At 43.5% G+C, this 23,806-nt stretch overlaps 1 protein-coding gene across 1 annotated transcript in view; it reads left to right on the top strand.

Moving 5' to 3' along the window:
* Positions 1-1,078: 1,078 nt before the first annotated feature.
* The window catches only part of LOC131922012 (A disintegrin and metalloproteinase with thrombospondin motifs 12-like), a 132,989-nt gene continuing 110,261 nt past the window's right edge, over positions 1,079-23,806 (top strand). Inside the window, exons 1-2 of the mRNA XM_059276745.1 lie at positions 1,079-1,393; positions 7,949-8,310. Coding sequence (XP_059132728.1) covers positions 1,267-1,393; positions 7,949-8,310 — 489 coding nt within the window. The 5' untranslated portion in view covers positions 1,079-1,266. The remainder of the gene's footprint in view (positions 1,394-7,948; positions 8,311-23,806) is intronic.

Raw genomic sequence — 23,806 nt, 5'->3', positions numbered from 1 at the left:
CGCTCACACCATATTCACTGCACACACACACACACACACACACACACACCATACACACTACATACATCACACACACACACACACACACATACCCCACACACCATACCACCACATACACACACACACACACACACACACACACACACACACACACACAGAGGGGCAACCAATGTTGGTAAACTGCATACATGCTCAAGGCCGGCTTGGGCTGACTCCTTTCTCTGCTCTGCTGGTCTTCCGCTGGTGGAAATGAAGTAAGAGAGATGAGTTTTGAAAATAGGAAAGCAGGCATTGACCTGCAGCCTCAGAAGGCCTCCCAGGCATTTCTCCAGTCACCCCATCCCGCAGATGAAGAGACGTGTCCAGGGTCAAGGTAGCACATTAGCTTGGATCATTTCCTGTGTGACTTGGCGAAGGGAAAAATTGCCTATTAATTGTTAAGTGGAAATCTTAGCCTGCACTGGAAGAAAAATCCCAGTGGGTTGCTAGTGGGTGGGAGTCTTGACAGAATAGGGTAAGTTCAGGGTCTGGGAGGAGCTGAGAAGCGGGGTCCCCTCTGGCCCATAACTCACTGTTTATGCGTACATTTCATTCCGTGTGTGTGTGTGTGTGTGTGTGTGTGTGTGTGTGTGTGTGTGTCTGTGTGTGTGTGTGTCTGTGAGTGTGTGTGTGTGTGTGTGTGTGTGTGTGTGTGTGTGTGTGTCTGTGAGTGTGTGTGTGTGTGTGTGTGTGTGTGTGTGTGTCTGTGTGGTGTGTGGTGGGGCGGGGGTTGGGTACCTTAGGAGCCTCTGACTGGCTCTTACTCTAGTGCCTTCCCAGACAGCTGTCTGGGGTCTCCCCTATTTGGCCCGCGGGCCCAGGCTCTGAGCCTGGAGGGAGGAGCTTGAGTTGAGGGAGGAGGGCGCGTCCCGAAGGAAGATGTGCATGTTGGCTGGAGGCCTGGCGGGTGGGGAAAGCAGAGGGGTGGGGGATCTGGGGTGGGCTGCGCCCCTTGGCTCGGACCCAGGCCACGCTCTGGCCTGCAGAAAGTAGAAGCTCTCAGCTCATTCACTATCCTCAGGAAAGGGAGCGAAGACAAGCTCTCTGGCCCCCTTCTGCTTTAAAAAGCCACTAGAGCTCCGCGGGCAGCTTGCTGGCCGCTCCCTTCCCACGCCTGGACCATGCCCCGTAGCCGCTTCCTGCGCGGCCACAGGCGAGGGCTCGGTATCTGCAGCTGAGAGCTAAAACTTTTTTTTTTTGACTTTTCTTTCCCCCAACAACTGAACCATGCCATGTGCTCAGAGGAGCTGGCTGGCAAAGCTCTTGATGGTGGCTCAGCTTCTTAGCTTTGGGGCTTTTTGCCACGGGAGACAAGCTCAGCCCGTCCCGGTTCGCTTCCCAGACCCGAGGCAAGGTTAGTGGCTTTTCTTTATTTATTTTTCAAGCCGCGGTGGTAGGACAGTGGAACTTGGTCTGTCCCCTCCCCCTTTCCCCACCAGTCAGGGCTGAACTCTGAGCCTTCTGGCCTGTCTAAGGAAAACTGGATGGTGGGCTCAGTCTCTGACTTTCTTCTGACCTGGGGCTTATGTGTGTTTCCCTGCCCACTGAGGGGTGACAGACACCCTGGCGTTGAAAGACCCAAGAGCCTAGCTCCGCGACCAGCACCGCCCGCCCCCGCCCCCTCCTGGTTGCAGCTCCCCCATCCCAGATTCTAACATGGAAATTTATTTTTATTAAAGAGACCCAGCTGGCCACAGGCAGTCATAGCGATGTTTCCTCAATTTTAAACGCCGGATCTGGAAGGTAGAAATTTTATTCCGGCCCCCTGCTGAGCACACTTGGCTGTGTTTGGGTTTCCTGGAAAGATTTAGAGTTTTGTTTTTTCAAATGACATCCCTATTGGGGAGAAATTTAAGTCCCGGGGACTCGCATTTCTCTGTCCTGCTTTGTAGACTTTTCTCTTTCTAAATTTTGTGATCCGTGAGTGTTCTGAGAGAAAGCACTGGGGGACTGTGAAGATAGTTTGCAGTTGTTTAATAATGATAATAATATTTTATTATTACTATTATTTTAGGCCTAATGGCCAGGGCAAAGTGATGATGTTACTTCTGTTTTTTATTGAACTTTGAAGAGTTTCTTATTCAGAGAGGACTGCGGCGGTATTGCTGAGCAGCGCGCGTGGGGGTGGGGTGGGCAGTGTCCCAGCACAGAGATGTCCTGTTAGCCTCTCCCATTACTGACAATGCCCTTCTGGAGTTCAGGTGCTATGGCTACCATGCCTGGTTTACAAATGGGGAAGCTGGAACATGGAGACCTTGTGAAACACGGTTTTGAACCAGGTGTCCAGGTGTCGTGACTCAAAAGTCATGCAGCCATGCTGACATCAAGAGCAGGGAAACACACCCGCATGCACTTGTCCGTGTTGAAGGTATTGCTAGACAGTGCTTTCTGCCCACGTTGCAAAGTCAAATGCTGCTGGAGAATTCCTCTGGGGCGGCTTAGAGAGCAACCAGATGCAAATCCCTCCCTCCCTTTGCTTGACTTGGAAGCCAGAGTGGGCAAACACTGGGGTTGGATGTCAATCAGCCAGCACTTGCTTGTGTAAACGTTCCAGATACAATCTCAAGCCCCCAAGTTTAAAATAGCAGCTTTTGTTGTTCTTTGGAAAACAGTGCCTTTGTGAAAGGTCCCTGTTCTGGGGTAGCACAAACAAAGCCCGCCAGCACTTCCCAGGGCATGGGGAGATAATTTCCTTCAAAGACATTCTCCTGGGTTAGTTTTCCAATTCTGCTTGCTTCGCATGTTTGTAAGGGAAAATTTATCGTGGTGTAGAGCAGACACTGCTGGGCCAGTCTTGTTCCTCTGGAAAGTGAGATATGACTCTTTTCCCTAGTGACCTTTTGGGATATAATGAGAATATTTGATATTCAGAAGTAGCTCTAAAGTTCACTAAGCATATTAATGATGCAAATATATTTAGATTTAAAGATACTTTCAGTTTTTAAAAGCATTGATCTTTTCATCAATCTTCATTAATGCATTTACAAGTAATTAATTCTTTGTGCTAAGGAGAAATTTCTTAGTGAGTTTCCATTAGAACTGAGGGAAAGAGGGGGGAGATCAATAGAGGAGGGGAGAGGAGAGAGGAGGGAAGAAAAGGGGAGGGGAGAGAGCAATAGAGGAGGGGAGAGGAGAGAGAGGAGAGGAGAAAGAAGAGGGGAGAGGAGAGCAATAGAGGAGGGGATAAAAAGGAGAGGAGAGGAAGGAGAATAGAAGAGAGGAGAGAGAGAGGAGGGGAGGAAAGCAAGAGAGGCCAGGAGACATAACAGGACATTCTAAAGCTTCCTGGGAACAGACCTGGATGTGATCCCAGATGCCCTTCCATTTCTACTCTGACAGGATTTTTGAGCTGCACCCAAATTCCCAATATTCAGAGTTACAAACTCAGAGATCATCCCACCCATCCTCATTTTCGCAAATTGATTGGATTTGCATGTAGGTGTTGAACACTTAGGAAATACTACTTAGCCAGGGTGGTGAAGAGAGTCATAGAGCAGCTGGAAAGGGGTCTACACACTAGTTAACCTTGCACATCCTTTCCAGTTCTCAGGTTTGCACAGAATCATGGTTTTAGTTCTGGGCTGGGCTACAGTTCAGCCCCAGGGCGCTTGCTTAGCATGTGCCAGACCCTGGGTTCCATTCCCAGCACCAGGGCCATAAATATTAAATGTCCCCAGAAAGAATATGGTGATGAATCTAACCCTTTCCAGGACAGACTGGGCTAATTCTGCATAGCCCTCTTCCCACATCAGTCAGTTGATGTAAAGATGTGTTATGCCTCTCCAGCCTTTCTTGATCTACAGCCCAGAACTAAAACCATGATTCTGTGCAAACCAAATATCAAAATAATAAGATACCTGGCTTTGCATACAACATGCTTCCTCTCCTCTATATCAAACAATGGCCCCCGAATTTAGCTTTTTCTGTACAGACACTTCCTGACAAGTGATGTGGTTACTTGCCAATAGCCCATCAGAAGTTGCAAATATTGTTATTTAAAATGACCTCTAACACACTCAACTTACACAGCACCACAGCTTAGCAGCACTATTCTGTAGAGCATGGGCGGCCACTCTTGTGACCATGTGGCTGACTGCCGTCTTTGTCTCACTCCTGCTGCCCAGCATTGTAAGAGAAGCACTCCCAATATCTCTAAACCCAGAGAAGATCAAAATTCCAAGTTAATTGTTGCTCTTGTGACATTATAGAGTGAGAAAACCAGATAGCAGGCCATTGTACTTCAAAAGCCACCCATGCCGTCTACAAGGCATTGGTCACTCCCATGCTCCGTTTTGCTCTTGGTGACTCTGTGACATCTGCAGGGCATGTGCTTTATCTCATTTTGGAGATGGGCTCTGACTACACAGGCTTATAGAAGATCATGGAGAAAATCTATTATCTTTCATTTCTGCTATGTGGAAAGAAATCTATAAGAAGGAAATTATTCTAGTTTTTTATTGTACGAAGAGATTCACAATTATGTCACTTGGTGTTATTTATGATAAATTATCTGGTCAGTAGATTATTATATGGTTAGTAAACAAAGCCAACCTTTTTTTAAAAAAACCAAAGCCAATCAATTTTATTGATTTCTATAATAAAATAGTTGTACAGTGAGAACAACCTGTGGAAGATAATTCTGGAAATAAACCTCTATTTTAGGACTTGGAACAACTTTTTAATTAATTAATCTAAGATATTCAGCTACTAATAACAGAAATAATGGAGAATGAATATGGATGTTCCCTCTTTAGCACAACTTATACAAAAATTGGGTTTATACAGAAAAGATGGGCTTGGCTGCTGAGCAGAGACGATGCACTGACTCATCTGTTCCCTAAACCAGGATATATAGATCTAAGCTAAACTTCACGGGAACAGATCAACATTCTCTCACATGCCACTTTTCTTCCTAAGCTGAAGGCAAATGATTGCTTGGTGTTTGTTTTGTCTTTTCGAAACGCTACGTACCCACGGGCTGCTCTTAGAACGTCGCATGAAGCTTCTTTACTATAGTTTCAAGTAATAGAGACTTGCGGTTTAGGTTTTCAAATCTAATTTTAATCAAGGCTTGTCATTTGTTTCCACAAGTGCCTATGCAGGCTGTGATCTAGTTATCCTGTCTCACTGCCCTGCTCTTCCCCCAGTCTTAATGATCCCAAGTGGATGTTTGGTCTGTAGTGGACCCTCCAGAGGCAGTCAGGATGGAATGTAGAGGGGAGCTCTGAGCTCAGATTTCACAGGTGTGAGTCCAAACCTCTCTTTTTTATCTGAGATGAGAGCAGAAGCCAAGAAAAATGTATTAGTCCATTTTCTGTTTCTATCACAAATTACCTGAGCTGGCGGATATATTCAGAAAAGAGGTTTATCTAACTCACAGCAGCATCTTTTCTTGGGTCGGGACTCATCACTTAAGGTTTCCAAAGGAACCAGAAGGCTCTTCAGATCTCTTCCTCTCCAGTGTTAGGATTGTTAGTGGATGCCACCATACCCTCACTTTTACATGGATGCTGGGATCTTCATGCACTTTACTGACGGAGCTATCTCCCTAGCGCCCCTCCCCCAGAGAACTTCTTTTGAGAAAAGTGGTTAGTGTCTTTAGAGTAACCATATCTCAGCACTCCACCAGCTGAGGAAGACTTTTTTTGACCATGGTAGTCCTCCAGTGCTGCAGCCTCTCTTGAAGTAACAGTAGTTCAGAGCAATGGGAGACAGTGCTGCAGAAGTTAACTATATCTGCACCATCCTACCTGGCTGCCCTGCTCTTAACTCGGGTCTGAACGTGGAAGGGCAGCAAAGTGCCAACCCTGGACTGGTCCAGACATTTCTGCAGGAGTGAATGGGAGTTAAATGTGTGAGGGACAAGTTGGTTATATTCCTCAGTTCATAGAACATTATCATCATCAGTTTGTTGACAACTTTTTTTTTTTTTTTAGTTATTGATGTATTTTTTGGGGAGGTTGGTCATCATTCTCCATGGAAAACCTTTCAAGTGAGTTCCATATGTAGTTTTTTTGTTTGCATGTGTTTTGGAAAACTTAATTGTGTGTGTGTGTGTGTGTGTGTGTGTGTGTGTGTGTGTGTGTGTTTTCCATTAATATCAGTAGCCCTGTGTGGATTTTTCTTGCTTCTTATTTTTCATTAAACATTGTTTACTAGATTTTTATTAAATTCTTCTTTATTAAACTGTTTATAAGATTTACCCTATGTGGTTTGTGCCTAAATGTTGCAGTTAGAACAGGCCTGGATATTTTACCCTTAAAAATCAAGATTCTTTGTTGATTTCTGAAAGTGGACTCTCTGTGCACTGCCCCATATTTCATTGAAGCCTGAGAAGAATGGGTAAAAAAAATTAGGATTGAAGGAATTTGCTTACGAGGAAAAGCTCCTTCTTGCCTCCCATCAAGTCTAGTTCTTTCAAAGACCATCAACATGAATATTCACTGACTTGTCAGTACATGATATACAGCCTGTAATGCTGAGATCCTGCTTCTGATAGTATCAGGAATATGTAATAGAGTAAAGAAAAGGCAGTGTGATATAAAGCCATCCTGGGATGTACAGAAAGTGAGGGAATGAGCCCTCAGAGGAAAAAACTAGAGCATCAGCTGTCTGGGATGTTAGAATGGAGAAGGAGAGCTGGACTCTGTTCTTCTTTTGTCTTTTGAGGGAAGGTCTCACCGTGTAACTCAGATTAGTCTCAAATTCTTGACCTTCTATTTCATACCACCATGCCTAGAGCTTTGAATTTCACTTTTTGATCTTAAAGCATAAATGGGATTCTATAGAATGCATAAGGCCTTACAGTCGTGGGAATAATGTGAGTAATGTAGTGCACGCTAGAAAGTATCAGGGAGAATCTTCTCTCTTTCCCTTCCCTTTCCCTCCCCACCCTCCCCTCCCCTCCCCTCCCGCTTCTTCCAAGATCTCCTGGTTCCCATTTCCTTGCCCACTCCATGGCCTCTCTTTCTTCCTCTCCTTCTTTTGCAAAGGAAGATATTTGGGTGAGTCAAAATGAATTTTCTGGTGAATTGCAGGACCAACTGTCCCCATTAGAATTCCTGTACATCTTGGTACTTTGATGTTCTCAAATAACAATGGATCTAATGAGTAGACAATTGTCATTCTGGGTTATAGACTAAGTAAACCAAACCATCAACGACTCAGTAAAATGCATTTCCAGAGTGGCAGTTTTCATCGTTTGAGCCAATGCCTTAGATCCAAGGATGTTTCATTATCATTTTTTTGTTTTTCCCAGAGCTGAGGACCGAACCCAGGGCCTTGTGCTTGCTAGGCAAACTCTCTACCACTGAGCTAAATCCCCAACCCTCATTATCATTTTTATTGAGTGTGTTTTAAACCCTAAGTCTACTTTAAGTACCCTGCTACATCATGGGCCTCTCTGATGCTGCCATACGTGTGAGGTTTGTTGAGGTTTATCCAGGATCGTGTGTGATGAGTTCACTGTTTATGTTTTTTGTAACCTGACATAGCCGGAGTTCTTGAGGACTGAAGAACCATGTCATAAACCGTGGAGCTCTGTAGATTACATTAGTGAACCCTACCCTGGCAATGTCCTATTTGGCGTACTGATCCTGCTTCTTTCTTTGCAGAATTCCTCATGAAGTAAATCTCATCTTAAGTTGACTGTGATAGAATGGCTGATAGCCAAAGGTCTACTGAGGGTTAGCTCAGACTGCTGCACACCATTGAGGACAGATGCTATGCACATGTTAGTTGCTCAGGGAGTTTCATGTTGACAGTGTTAATGTGGGGGAAACATTCTCTACACTTTAAGGCAGTGGTGGTTTTGCAATCAGCAAGCTGCAATCTCAACCCCAAATGGGAGTGTGTCTTGCTTACACTCAGCTTGGATCTCTGAATTTTACTCCCTTTTCTTTTCTTGCAGAGCATTTTATCAAGGCCCTGCCCGAATATCACGTGGTGGGGCCAGTCCAAGTAGATGCCCGCGGACATTTTCTGTCTTACGGACTGCGTCATCCCGTCTCCAGCAGCAGGAGGAAGAGAGCCGCGGGCGGCTCTGAGGACAAGGTGTACTACAAAATTTCACACGAAGAAAAAGACCTGTTTTTCAATCTGACGGTCAACAGGGAGTTTCTCTCCAATGGCTATGTCGTGGAGAAGAGATACGGGAACCTTTCCCATGTGAAGATGGTGGCTTCCTCTGGCTCACCCTGCCATCTCAGGGGCACAGTTCTGCAGCAGGGCACCACAATTGGGACAGCAGCCCTCAGTGCCTGCCAAGGACTGGTAAGTATCTCACGTCCCTCTTCTACTCCCTGCCTTAGCCTGTAAACCGTGTACTAACAGGTTCACAGTCGGACACATGCCAATTGAACCCTGTGGTGGGGGCCATCCTGGCTTCCAAAGGAATTGGAAGAATATAGATACTGGTTAAATTTAATCAATTATGAGGTGCAGAGAGTGAGGATAGGAAGTAGAGGGGGCTCTAAAAAGGCAGAGAGAACAGCTTGGAACAAAACCAAAAAAACTGAAGGGGAGTTTGAGTTGGTCTGTAACTTTGGGTCAGCCCCAAGGGTCACCTGTTGGTTCACTGTCTGTCTGTCTTTCTTTGAATTAGGAAACTCTGATTTGGACTGAGTAAGAATGTTACTAATACTAAGGGTGGCTGCTAGGATGTAATAGCTGAGTATATGTACTTGGTCATCGGACTTCCTGTAGGACCTGGAACTGCCAGTAGGTTTTGTTGGTCTTCTGTTTCTTTTGTTTTTGTTTCCTCTGTAAAATGGAGGCAATGAGAAAACAGGCTTGGAGAAGGGGTTGAAAACAATGTGGTCATCTGTTTTTTTTTTTGTTTTGTTTTTTTTTGGTTTTTCGAGACAGGGTTTCTCTGTGTAGCTTTGCGCCTTTCCTGGAACTCACTTGGTAGCCCAGGCTGGCCTCGAACTGACAGAGATCCGCCTGGCTCTGCCTCCCGAGTGCTGGGATTAAAGGCGTGTGCCACCACCGCCCAGCCCTGTTGTTTTAATGAAACACATTCATACTCAGCTATTTACATGAAATCTGTGGCCCCTTCTAAACTACACAGTAGAGTTGAGCAGTTGGGATAAGGGTCATATGGCTCTGAAAGCTGAAAATGCTGTCTGGCTTTCATGGAAGAAGTTTTCTGACTGTAGCTGTCGTGTATTCTAGGGATTAAGTGCATTAATATATAGCTAAGTCTTAGGAAGGTGTTTAATACATAACTATATTCAATGAATGCCAGCTCCCTCTCCTCTTCTTTTAATTTTAGAAAAAAAATGCATGGCAGATGATGTGGCTTGCATAAAGTCCCTCTCCCTCCATCCCCCCCCTTTTTTTCTTTTTGAGGGACCACGTGAGGAAGCTTGGAAGTGCTGAATAGGTTTCTTGTGCTGGTTAATGTCAGCTGTTAATACATTCCCACTAGTATATACTGCCTCTCAAAGTGTGACAAAGTTTGGTTTTCAAAATCTGCACACATGTTTATACATTTGTGGGGTTGCATGGTAGAATACTTAGCTATTATGTTTGAAGCCCTGGGTTCAGTCTCTAATAGTGGTAGATAAATTCAGGAATGTAGAAGATTGATTCCTTTACCCCTTTACTTCTAGCTGCAGCCATGGGGACAGCTCTAGCAGCTATTGCATGGGAAATGGATTAGGAACCGTGCTGAGGTTAGCTGAGGTTCCCCTCAAGTTGAGCAGAGGGGCCACCTGCACTCACACTGTATGTCTGGCTGACTATATGCACTTGGTCATCAGACTTCCTGTGAGAACCTGGGCCGTCAGTAGATCCTCCTCCCCCTTCTCTTCACCCTCTTCCTCCTCCTCTTTTTCCATCTGTAGAGTAGAGACAATGATAAAACAGGCTCAGAGCAGAGGATGGCACACTCTGGTGACCTGTTATCTCATGAAGATTCTTCATAAAGGAAGTTGTTTCAGAAGCATGAGGGTTATGGTTGCTCTGAGGTTTGCCAAACAAAATCCCTAGGACACCAGCATTCTTGCAGAAAGCGTTTGTACTATCTTCCCATTACTGCTTCTCCCTGAGAATTCCTATTCTGCATGATTTAGAACTCTCTATCTGCATGGTTTAGCCAAGCAACAGGTCAAATAACCAATACACCACAGATATGACTGTTTGAAATGTATCACTAGGGGCTGGAGAGATGGTTCAGAGGTTAAAAGCACCGACTGTTCTTCCAGAGGTCCTGAGTTCAATTCCCAGCACCCATATGGTGGCTCACAACCATCTGTAATGAGATCTGGTGCCCTCTTCTGTGTACACAATAAATAAATAAATCTTTAAAAAAAAGAAATGTATCACTAACCTGTTCTCTGGGACTCATGTTCATGGAAGTCTGAGAAGCTTAGCCTGGAGCATTTGTTCTGAGCTCTGGATCAATGTTAGGACCACCTGAGCGCTCTTACAGTATGAATGAAAACATCAAAACAAAACCCATTTCTTTGTGTGCTAACCAAAAATTAATGAAACGTGTCCGTTGCCTGGTATCTTCTGTCTGAGGCGCTGAGATTTAATTGGTTTGATAGTGGAGCCAGGCACCTGTCTTTTGTGAAGCTTCCCAGGTGAGTGCAGTCAATAGATGTCACCAGGAGACTGAATCTTAATTAGCAGCACTGGCCAACAGGAATGCAGCTGTTCTCCTCAGGGAGTTCAGGGAGTTCGAACCAGCAACCTGCAGCAAGAACCACTGCTCTAAATTGCCCCTGCTTTCCTTTCTCTTTTCAAGGGAAATTGCATACCAAGCCTTACCTCTGCTTTAGGGATAGAATGCTAGGATCTTTTCAACTTCCAAGTGTTCCAGGAGCAGTGACTACCAGCCACCATGTGGATATTTTCAGAGTCGGATTTCAGATTCCTACTAAGTACAGGAGGCTACAGTGGTAGTCAAGAGGGCAAAAATTTTAATTCTTAGAATCAAATCATCTGGATCATTTTGTTAGAAATACTCCAATGGGGTTCTTTCAGAGATTCTCACATATAACCTAGCAATTAATGGGTGACTATAAAATGGTACCAAAAGTCTTGCAAATTTTTCCCGTTGGTAAGCTACATCACCGACTGGTTTTAAGTGTGTAAGCTAATATACCCAAATCTATCAATGCCCACTTAGAATGGTCCTGGTCAGAAGGAAGTAGATGGACTTGAATCTGACTTTATGTGACCACATGCCTAGAATCTGACATTTGGAATATTTGTCCTCTCTTTTGCACAGGGATGATCCCTCACTGAACATGTTTGGGAAGCCTTTTGGGGGAATGGGACACTTTCACGGTGTGCCAGTTAGTTTTGTTCAACTTGACACAAACTGAGGATACAAGGGAAGACAGAACCTCAATTACAGAATTGTTTCCATCAGGCTGGCCTATGGGAATTTCTGTGGGGACATTTTCTTGATTGCTGATTGATGTGGGAAGGGCTGGGTCCATTGCTGGTGGTGACACTTGTGGATAGGTAGTCCTGAGCAAGCAATGGGAGGGCCAATCCATTGAACATCATCTCACCGTGGTCTCTGTGTCTGTTACTGAAGCATGCCTCCATGCTCCTGACTCCTGCCCTGGCTTCCCCTGATGATGGGCTGTGATGTGGAAAACCATTTCTTCTTCAAGCTGATTTTGGTCATTGTTTTATCATAGCAACGGAAACTCAACATGAGGACCAGAATATCTGCTTCTCACATCTGGGGCTCAGTGTTCATGTATTCTTTGCTCAGGTGTGGCCTTTTATTTATGACTTAGGAGGCTGCTTATTTTCTTTTTTCTCTTAAAGTTGTCTATGAGGGTTCTTAATCTGCTCTGGAGCAGGGCTCTATGCTTTCAAAGGGAAGACCCTCAGAAAATCACTTATATAAAGCTATGGAACAGCTTTCTTTATTTAACCTCCTCTCACATATCTCAGGTCCCCACCACTCTGGGAGCTACATCCAGACTGAGTTACCCACATCCTCAGCTGAATACTACCTGTCAATCATGATCATCATCTCATCTCCACAAAATGTTCATAAACTTTGAAATGGTGGAGTTTGTTTTGCTTGAAAAGCTTAGTGAATTTGTTGTATTCCAAGCCATTCAATGGAGAAAGGTAATCCTTTAATGAGTTATATTCTGAATGCAGCCTCAGTAAAAGTTAGAATCCCAGCAGGCATGGTTTGGGGTTTGCTGCTGGCAGGGGCCTTAGGGGACTGGTTTCCAATGAATCTGCTGTATTTCAGTTCATATTTATGTACTGGAAAGGTAGTACAGAAGTTAAGATTTCATACTGCCACACCACACAGGACAGGGCTTGTGATTTTATGGGACACTTTACTTCTCCCAATACCATTGTTTATTCACCTTCTGTACTGAGTATCCTGGTCAGCAAACTTTTTTTTCCTAGCCAAAAAGGGTTATTTAATTCCTGGCCACAGCTTTTCTTACATACTGCCTTATTAAAATGAGTGCTGGTTTTGGCTTGTCAATTCTTGCCTCCATTCCAGCCCTTGCTGGTGAAGAGCTGATTGTGGGTCTCCCTAGGGCCACCCAGCTGTGACTTCCGTTCATCTCTGGCCTCCGGTTTTCCTTTCTCTTTTGGAACACTGAGATTTGCTTTCTTGTTTAGATTCAAATGTGTACTAAAATTGGAACCAACTGTTTTCCTAGGGTTTTTTTTTTTTTTTTTTTTTTTAGGTCAGATTTTTGAGTTAGTTGTAGATTCACATGTAGTTGCAAGAATACAGGAAAAAAAATGCCATGTACCCTTTACCCACTTTCCTTTAATGGTGACAGTCTTGCAAAATCACTGTCTGATGGCAACTAGAATTTTGACATTGATGCAGTCAACATGTCAAGCATTTCCATCATAAGAATGCCCTCTTGTCCTTTGTAGGTGAAACTTTTCTTTCCTGCCTTATTAAGTTATTCCCCCTTCCCCTGTCTTGTTCCCAACCCTCCCACGTACCCTTTTATATTTACATTAAATTTAATATCCCCTCCAATTCCTTTTAGTATGATATATGATACTTGAGCAGAGACTACTTTCCCTCTCCTTCCCTCCTCCCTTGCTGTTCACCTCCCCGCTTCTCCTTCCTCTTTTCCTCTTCCCCAGTCTCTTCCTTTTCCTTTATCCTTGTTCCCTTACTCCTCCCTTCTTTAGTTACCTCATTTCTCCAGAACCATTTATTGAAAGCCTGCATTTCCTCTATTAAATTGCTTTCGTGCTTTTATAAAACTCCCCCGGTCAAATTTCTGAGTGAGTTCTAAGTTTAGGTTCAGTTCTAATAGCCTACACTTTTCATTACTGTGGCTGTGTAATTAGCTTTGAAGTCAGGTAGACTGACTGCTCCCATTTTAGCCTCCTTTTCTGAACTGTTTTAGTGATTCCAGTTCTTTAGTCTTTCCGTAGAAATTTTAGAATGATCTTGTCTACCAAAACTCGATGAAATTTTGATAGGAATTATTCTGAACCTGTATGATCTTGGCGAGAAATCACATCCCTGCTGTGTTGAGTTTTCCTGGGCTTGAATGGTATTTTTTAAATCTTTAAGATAATCCATTGGAGTTTTTTTCAGCAGCTTTGTGCAGTTTTCAGCATTTTTGTCCTACATTTATTTATTTAGTTTATATAGAAACTGTATGTAGTAGAGTAGGGCATCATGTACTTTGTTATCTCTGGGTGTAGGGAGGGGGTTCTTGTATACCAAAGGATGATTGGTGTATGTGTTATCCATGTTTGGGCATTTGGGTTGTTTTTATATATTGAATGTTCTGAATCCTGATTTCAATTCCTTGGATATATAGCCAGATACAGAATTGTTGAATCACATAGTAATTATACTTAGTGTTTTTTTTTTTTTGAGGAATCTCCATACCATTTTCATGACTGTTCTAATTTATGTTCCTGTCAACAGTATACCAGGTACAAGGTTAATTTTTCCACACGCTCACCACCACATGGTGTCATCCTCCCAGGAAAACTAATAAAATCTCAGTGTGGTAGAGAATAGAAGACCAAAGATCATGAAGCCTTTGGTTCAACTGGAAAATCTAGAAAGATCTCATGGACAGAAGTGCAAATCTTGGAGCCACTGTGGATCGAACATATGAAAGAGAGGAGAAAACAACTCATTTAGTGTATTACCCGAGAGAATTAAAGTGATAGCATTGAAGCCTTGACATTCCTTCCTGGCATTGGTCTGCATAGTGATGTTATTTTATTATTTGTGTACAGCACTAAAATCATAGGCGACAAAAGAAACTACGTAAGACCATAAAACCAAAAGTCTCCAACAGAAGAAAAAGACCAACAGACTACAAAGTGTATGTGTGTGTGTGTGTATGTGTGTATGTGTGTGCATATATACATATAAATGTATATATGTATATATACACATACATGCATATATAAAATATATATACACACACATATTCAGTACTCTGGTTCATTCATTGTTTTATGAAGAATGGTTGCTGTCTTTATCCAGATTCTTGTCACACTACACTAAGATTGTTTTTGAAAAGTGTCTAATGAACTTTGTGTTGCTGGTGGGCTCTTGTTCTCCTCAAACCCGATGTCTCTCTGCTTCATTTCATTGTTAATTACTGTTAATTGAAATACATTTTCTCTTTGTTTAGAAGTGCTGTATCATTATGGTTTGTTTCCAGTTGTGTCTGTGTCTTTTGCTTCTTTCCACACGCTTAGCTGCAGAAGTGACCCTTGTGTTCGTCTATCATTACTCTTCTCTAGTCTCATACTCTCAGATGGCTGCCATCTCTTCTCTGTGTAGTGTCATATTCATCATCCATTTATCACACCTATCTCTGCATCTGTTTCTATACAGATGTGTGCACACCAATGACTTCTGTCTCTCATCTGTGTAGTGTCATATTCATCATCGATTTATCACACCTATCTCTGCATCTGTTTCTATACAGATGTGTGCACACCAGTGACTTCCATCTCTCATCTATGTAGTATCATATTTATCATCTATTTATCACACCTATCTCTGCATCTGTTTCTACACAGATGTGTGCACACCTTTGAAGTCCAGCAGTCAACCCTGACCCCTCCTTGGCACTCCAACAGTCAATTTCCCCTTCTGTATAGAGACCTAATAGGGAACCCAAATCTCTCATCCTCTAAGCTCCAGCTGATCTCCCCTCCTCCAGTTCCCTCATGCCTATACTTGTCACCCCCACTCAGTGGCCCAGCATCAAACCCCTTGGGATATCTCATCGTTAACTTCTCTCTTTCTCTCACACTCTACATCTGTTCTTGTCAGCAAATCCCATCAACTCAGTCTTTCAAATATGTTCAGAATCTGCATTCCTGTCACCAGCACAGCTAACATTTCAGCCCACTTATTCTTAGCAGGAATAGTTTGGCTCTCCAGGGTATATTTGATAATATCTGGAGTTGTTTTTTTCTTTTTCTTTTTTTTTAAATTGCTGTGACTGGGGAAGAGGGAATGGTTTCTACCATCCGATGAGAAGAGGCCAAGGATGGTGCTTTCACAACAGGAGATAAAGTGGCCCAAGATGTCAGTAGTCTTGAGGTTCAAAACCCCTTCCCTTGTCCCAGTCGTCACTTCTGTCATCTGGACCCTGCTCTGACCTTCTGTTCCCTCAACCTCTCCCCTTAATTCTTTGAAGTCATTATCCATGGCCAGCCTAGTCTTCATGTCTGCATGCAGTAACACTAGTCTGTTAAGATCTTCTGCTAGTTGTACATCAAAGCAGGGAAACCTAAATGTCTTGCTCAGGGTTCCAGGGTGTTCTCTGATCTGGCACTACCAACTGCCAGCCTTCTGCCCAATATACCCTCCTTCAGAACTACATCTTTTCTCTGCTTCTCAAATGTACCAAGCGTGCCCTAGCCTCATGGCCATTGGGTATGCTCTTTTCTCTACCTGGCGCCCCCTCCCAAGCTCTAATTTATATTTATTTTATTTTCTTGTCTTCAGACCTTTGGCTTGAAGTTTTTTTTTTTTCTAACCCAATCTACAGAGAACATCTCCAGTATTCAATCACAGTGCCTGTTTCATTTTTCCTTTTTACTCTTTCTTCTTCTTCTACTTCTTCTTCTTCTTCTTCTTCTTCTTCTTCTTCTTCTTCTTCTTCTTCTTTCTTACAAATTTGTTATTTTATGTGTTATATATTTACTTTGTGTGTGTATGTAGATGTGTGTATGTGTGTGCACATGTGTGTGTGTGTGTGTGTGTGTGTGTGTGTGTGTGTGTGTATACAGGTACATCCATGCCATGGTGTTCTTGAAGGTCAGAGGAGAATTCTCAAGAATCCATTCTCTCTTACCTCTTTGTGGAATCTAGGCATTAAACTCAGAATATCATGAGTAAGACTACACACACACACACACACACACACACACACACACACACACACATATTGTCTTTTACCCTCCCCCCAAGTGCTTTCTTGTAGTTTGCACAAATGAATTGTTACTGCCACACCCTCTGAGTCCTTGTACCCACAGTATTTGTCCCAGCTTTGTGGGTCTGGGTTGATAATCACCTGAGGACATGATCAGAATTATCAGCATGTTTTCCAAAGTCCAAGTCATTTATTTTCAAATAATAGTGTGAGGAAGAGGTGGAGGAGGAAGAGAAGATGTGTGTGTGTGTGTGTGTGTGTGTGTGTGTGTGTGTGTGTGTATGTATGTTTATTGACCAAATAGACTTTTTCCGATGTGCTGAAGAAAACCTCACAGTTCCTCCTCCCAATATCTCTCTTACTTCAAGGTAAAGAGTAAGTCTGTTTATTTCCTGAAGTGTAGAGCTCTTTATTTCTGATCATTCGTAAAGAATGACTTGGAACAGTTATATAAAGACTCAGATCGTATAATTTTATGTAGAAAAACCTTTTGTGGATCATCCAAAGCTTCTGAGGCAGTGACACATTCTTCTGAAATACCTACTCAAGAGTCACTCAGGAAAGCAGCCTTTGTCTCCCTGTCTGCCAAGTTGTTCTGAGATAAAGAGTTTTGTTTTTGTCATGGAAACAAATGAAATGTGTTCTCTGAAAAGAAATCTAGCCCTCCTTTCCCTGTGACACAGGAGGCCATGGAGTTGTGGAAGAGTCTTGCAGGTTCTAAACAGCAAGCTTTCAATTAGTGAGGATATGCTGGTACATTTTGAACGCTTTAAACTTGTTCGATTCTAATTTCCCCCAAAGCAAGGATTAAGTATCCTCTTGCTGTGTTCATGCTACGAGTGAAGATTAGTGGCATTTAAATACCAGTGTCCTGTGATGGATGGTGTCCCTAGGGGAGGGATGTTTCAGGCCATGAACAGCCTCAAAGGCAGTCCAGTTCTGGGCCAGCTGAAAAGCCCCGCTGGCTCATTTACCACACACAGAAAGAATGCAACTGTTTCTGAGCTCTTATTCTGGAACTTCAGATGAAGGCAGATGTAGCTGGGGAGTGAAATCTACAGGCCAGCTGTGTGGGAAAACTCACCCCTTCAGGCTTCCTGCCTGCTTCCCAGTCACGAATGCGTGTGGGGGTTGGGGGGGGGGGCTCATTCATAGGAACAACTCATTTGAGCGGTGGTGGCCTATGTGTCAGAGGTCATAATTCCTTTCCAGGGAAAGGAAAACAAATGCTCTGTTTATCCCCTGACTGCTTCAGGATGAGGAATTTCCCCTGACTTCTGACCTTTGGGGTTGCTTGTTCAAACCCATGCTGACTCAGACATGAGACATTAGACGGAGCCTCTGACTAGTAGACATTCCTCTTTCACTGTGAATGCTTTGTGGTGCGGGCTCTTAAACACAAGTGGGCCCCCACTTTCCTTTTGTCTGTTTAATACTTTCTTCATTCATTGGTTTCACCTTTTTAGTTCCCATCATGATGGACTGGAGGTGGGAGGGAGAGATCCAAGATACCTATACTTGGAGAAGCAGCATTATTTTATCCACTGCCTGGGTCCTGGAGTCAGGAGTCCTTCCTGGACTGAGGAATAGCTCTGGAGAAAGAACTGAGAGAAAAGTCTCTATTCATATGGGACACGGGAGGCCAAATACCCTCTTCCAGGCTTCGCAGCCTTGTCTAAAGGTTGACATAGATTCATCTACAGCTGGACATGCCTCTCTTCTCATGGACACCTCTGCTCTAGAGACTATCATAGCTGTTTTCATTCCAGAAGCCAAAGGCTGGGAGGTCAGAGTGTCCTTTAAATATTCCTGCCTTGATATTTCTGTTCTTTTCGCCTCAATGTAAATCATAGGTTCAGGGAGCTTAAATCTTAGAAATATGTAATTCCTTTCATAATGTCTCATTGACTGACATACATTAATAAGGATTTGAGAAAATGGGCAAATAGGAGGACTAAGCTCTAAGTTCTGTGTAATTAAGAGAACAAGTTTTAGTTACTTGTTGGAGGTCATCTTTAATACCACAGGAGTAGATATTTTCAGACAACCTATACGGAATAATTCCACTGGATTTGGGGGTCAGGAACATAAGACCTAGCTGAATTACATCTAATTACGTCACCCCATACAAAAGCCTCTTTGATGTTTGTTACCTTTTGATCCCTGTGGCTTGTGGATCAGAAGGATGGGCATCTCACAGGAGCTAGTTCAGAATGCAGATTCTTTGCTCATACCTATGTGCCGAGTCAGACTTACACAGTAATAGGATCCCTAGGCAATCTCAGTGTGTATAAATATCTAAGACCCACTGACCCACTGACCCAGAGATACTAATGCTGTCTTATTTTACCTTTTTGTGGATTGCAGTTTTTGGCAAATTATTTTCCTAAAAGCCTAATGATGCTTATGCACTTCAGCAGGAGGTGATGTTGCATTGCCGTAACCAACACAAACTGGTGAAGTCTTTGTGTCGGTGTTCTTTGCCATAATCTGAGATGAACAGTCTAAGTAGGAAAAGAAGTTTTACTCTCTGGTCATTTCTGTTGTTTTGAGCCTGTGGCCAGGCAGAACATCATGGTGGAAAAAAGTTGCTTCCCCCATGCTAGCTGGGAAACAAAGAGAGAGGAAGGTGTAGTTGGTTGATTTTAATCTTACTCTTTGGGACCCCGCCACCCAACTCCCAAATAAACACACAGAGGCTTATTCTTACTTATAAATGCCTTGGCCCTAGATTAACTTGTTTCTTGCCTGCTTTTTTTAACTTAAATTATCCTGTCTACCTTTTGCCTCTGGGCTTTTACCTTTTTCTATTCTATATTTCTTTCTTTCCTTCTTATTCCATGGCTGGTGGTGTTGCTGGGTGGCAAAGTAACACAGCTTCACAGAGTTAAACAAATGCAACATAGAAGAATACAACACATCTTTGCATCATTAAAACAAATGTTCCACAGCATGAACAAATGTAACACATCTTACAATAATATTCAGCAACAGGAAGGGATATTTTCGAATGTCTTCTGGGAATATGACACTGGTGACCTAGCTTCCTCCACCATCTCCCAGTAGTTAGTGCCATTGCCTGAAAACCAAGCCTGTCAGAGTTTGCAAATGAAACGTACCCTGCCCTCACTCCCTGTTATCCAGGAGATCTTAACTATTTCCTCTTCCTGGGGTGATCCATGTGGGTCCCTCTTAGGGTCCTCTTTGTTACCTAGCTTCTCTGAGGTTGTAGATTGTAACCTGGTTATCCTTTGTTTTATATTTAATATCCACTTATGAGTGAGTACATATTGTGTTTGTGTTTTGGGGTCTGGGTTACCTCACCCAGGATGATTTTTTCTAGTTTCATCCATTTGCCTACAAATTTCATGATGTCATAAAAAAAACAACAACAAAAAAAACAAAACAACAACAAAAAAAAACAACTGCTGAGTAATACTCCATTGTGTATATGTACCACATTTTCTTTATTCATTCTTCGGTTGAAGGGCATCTAGTTTGTTTCCAGTTTCTGGCTATTATGGATAATGCTGCTATGAACATAGTTGAGCTAATATCCATATGGTATGATTGTGCATCCTTTGGCTATATGCCCAAGTATGGTATTGCTGGGTCTTGAGGTAGATTAATTCCCAATGTTCTGTGAAGTCACCATACTGATTTCCAAAGTGGCTGTATAAGTTTGCATTCCCACCAGCAGTGGAAGAGTGTCCCCTTTACTCCACATCCTCTCCAACATAAGCTGTCATCAGTGTTTTTGATCTTAGCCGTTCTGACAGGTGTAAGATGGTATCTCAGAGTCAGTTTGATTTGTATTTCCCTGATGATTTAGGATGTTGAGCAATTCCTTAATGACCAATGTCTTTTGGTCATTTGGGATTCTTCTGTTGAGAATTCTCTGTTTAGATCAGTACCCCATTTTTAATTGAATTATTTGGTATTTTGCTGTCTAGTTTCTTGAGTTCTTTATGTATTTTGGAGATCAGCCCTCTGTCAGATGTGGGGTTGGTGAAGATCTTTTCCCGTTTTGTAGGCTTCTCAGTTTTAGGAGGTCCCATTTACTAATTGTTGCTCTCAGTGTCTGTGCTACTGGTGTTATATTTAGGAAGTGGTCTCCCATGCCGGTGAGTTCAAGGCTACTTCCCACTTTCTCTTCTATCAGGTTCAGTGTAAGTGGATTTATGTTGAGGTCTTTGATCCACTTGGACTTGAGTTTTGTGCATGGCAATAGATATGAATCTATTTGCAGTCTTCTACACGTCGACATGTAACAGGGTCCTGTGCTGTTGTTCCCTTTGGGGGAGGGGGCCGAGTAGGCGCAGAGTCAAACCGTGCAGAGTCAAACCACACAGACTCCGTGAGAATGTTGAAACAACAAGCTCAGATTATTCAGGAAGAGGCAAGCCTTATATACCCTCCACCCCACCCTGGGGGGAGGTCTGATGAATATGCATCTGCTGGTGTGACATGGCTGCCTCTCATTGGTCCAGGTCATCTCCAGATCATGTCTCAGCTGCTGTTGCTAAGGCCCTTAGACAGACCCAGGTTGGCTCTCAGAAAGTATCTTTTTTACTAGTTTGGGCTGGCTGACCCCCAAGCCTGTTAGGGATGAGACATCCCACATGGATATCCAGTTATATCAGCAGCATTTGTGGGGGAGGGAAGTGGGGGATGAGGAAATGGATTGGGATAGTCAAGTTGGGGAAGAGACAGAGAGGAAGAGCAAGGAAAGAGATATCCTGATAGAGGGAGCCATTGTGGAATTAGGGAGAAACCTGGTACTAGGAAATTCCCAGGAATCCACAAGGATGACCCCAGCTAAGACTCCAAACAATAGTGGAGAAGATGCTCAAACTGGCCTTCTCCTGTAATCAGATTGGTGAATACCCTAATTGTCATCATAGAACCTTCATCCAGTAACTGATGGAAGCAGATGCAGTGATGCACAGCTAAGCACTGGGTGGAGCCCCTGGAGTCCAGTCGAAGAGAGAGAGGAAGGGATTATATGAGCAAGGGGGTCAAGATCATGATGGAGAAACCCACAGAGACAGTTGACTTGAGCTAGTGGGAGCTCATGGACTCTGGGCTGACCGCTGGGGAGCCTGCATAGGCCTGAACTAGACTCTCTGAATGTGGGTGACAGTTGTGTGGCTTGGGCAGTTTGCGGGGTCCCTGGCAGTGGGACCAGGATTTATCCCTAGTGCATGAACTGGCTTTTTGGAGCCCATTCTCTGTGGAGGGATACTTTGGTTAGCCTTGATGCAGCGGGGAGGGGCTTGGTCCTGCCTCAAGTTGATACACTAGACTTTGTTGACTCCCCCTGGGAGGCCTTACTCTCTCTGAGGAGTGGATGGGGGAGTGGGGTGGGTGTGGGTGAGTGGGAAGGAGAGGGAGGGGGAACTATGGTTGTTAAGTAAAATGGAAAAAAAAACCTTTAAAGAAAAAAATAATTTAAAAAAATCAGCAGGGGACTAGATCTTCTGCACACGGGCTTGTAGGAGGTACTGAATAATGACCTCATTCATGGACAATTGACATTCATTGACAATTTCATATATGAGTGGGCTCTTAGGAGGTGTGGGACAAAGCAGGTCACTCACTAGAGGGGTGCTTTCAAAGGATGTATCTGGCATCCAGGTCCTTCCTCTCTTTCTGCTTACTGGCCACCCTGAACTGAGAAACCTCTTCCACCTTGTATTTCTACCATGCTATTCTACCTTGCCTCAGACCCAAAGCTGACCATGAAATGAACAATTAGCTAAAATGATGAGTCCTTCCTTTAAATGGTTTGTCTCAGGTCTTTTTGTCAGGGTGAATGGAAAGCAGAGCCTTCAGCACACGAATCTTTGAGGTATATTTATAATCCAAACCATAACAGAAGAGTCGTAGCAATTCAGTGTGATTCAGGTAAAGATTCAGCGGGCTGGGGAGATGGCTCAGCTGGTAAAGTCCTTGCTGTGCAAACATGAGGACTGGCGTTTGGATCCCCAGCACCTATGTGAAAGATGGGTGTGAGGCAGTATACCCTTTAATTCCAGCACTGGAAAGGTAGAGACGAGATGATCACAGGGGATGGATGGCTAGAGAATCTAGCTGAATTGGAAAGCTACAGGCTCAATGAAAGGCATCGTCTCAAAAAACAAGTTAGAGAACATGAAGATACCCAAGGTTGACCTCTGACCTCTGTATGCATGTGGATGCACTTGTATACACATGTGAACACACACAGGAACATGATGTACTCGTGTGTAATACAGACTCAGGCTGGGAAGACTTTTGGGACTTTGGGCACCAAAGTAAGAGTGGTTATAGTGACCCAATATGCCTGCTCATGGCAGTCCTGTTTTTGCTCATCATACTGTTTTGTTATGTGGACAAATTTTTATCAGAACAGCTCCTTAGATTCTTTCTTTCCCAACTGTCTGGTGGGTGTGCCAAGCAATGGCACTGTCTTGGTGTTTTCGTCCAAGCTGTTGAGAAGGGACAGGCTTTGTGGGACAGATCACGACAGCTGGCACTGTTTCCATTTTTATTCTCAGCCCCAAGGATGGGCCTTGATGTTAAACTTGGGTTCAGGATGGGGAACGCTGGTGCTGCAAATACTTTCTTAAGAGTGCAAGCGTGGGGCTTCCCAAGGTGGTAATCAAAGTCTGGGTATAATAGAGGGTGGCAAACCACAAGCCAGACTTCCTTATGGACAGACGCTCCTTGTAGACAGGGCTGCCAGTGGCAGCTCACCTGGCAGGCAGGAAGGGCCACAGCCACAGCCTCTGCTCATGAATGTCATCTTAGCTCTATGCCTAGCTAAATGAGTGGAGGATTAAGGGAAGGTGTGACTGTGTTTCCCTTTCCATGTCTCCATAAATCATTTGTTAATTCCACAGCTGTCTTGTCTTTAGTAATCATGTCTGCTTATTTTCTATTAAGACCTTTCAAACAGGCACAAAATTTTTCCGTAAAATAGCACAGAATAAGGCATGATTTTATCTGACTTTTCTGAATGGTATGTATCGTTGGAATTTCTCGTTTTCCACCCTCAGATATTCCAAGCATTTATTTAATATATTAGTATATTAATAGTTCCCACCAGACCTAGTTGTCTCAACTTTCAGACTGTGTATTGCCATTTATAGATTCCTTCCTAATTCTATAGTTATATCGGCTGGGCAAACAGTGTTTTGAGAAACAAAGTTATCAAAGATAAAAATAATTAATACTAAATGATCCCAAGTAACAGCATCCGCCATCTCTTACTGGGTCATGGGGCACCACTGTGTTTCATCTAAGTCCTCTTCCTTTCCTTTCTTCTAGGACATTCTTTCTGGAGTTTTCTCTTCGATCCTTCAGTTTGTTGGATAGATACCCCCCACCCCCCA

Source organism: Peromyscus eremicus, chromosome 11, assembly GCF_949786415.1.
Source record: "Peromyscus eremicus chromosome 11, PerEre_H2_v1, whole genome shotgun sequence".
Taxonomy (NCBI): domain Eukaryota; kingdom Metazoa; phylum Chordata; class Mammalia; order Rodentia; family Cricetidae; genus Peromyscus; species Peromyscus eremicus.
The sequence above is the reverse complement of the archived record's forward strand: the minus strand, read 5'-3'. Positions and strand labels throughout refer to the sequence as shown.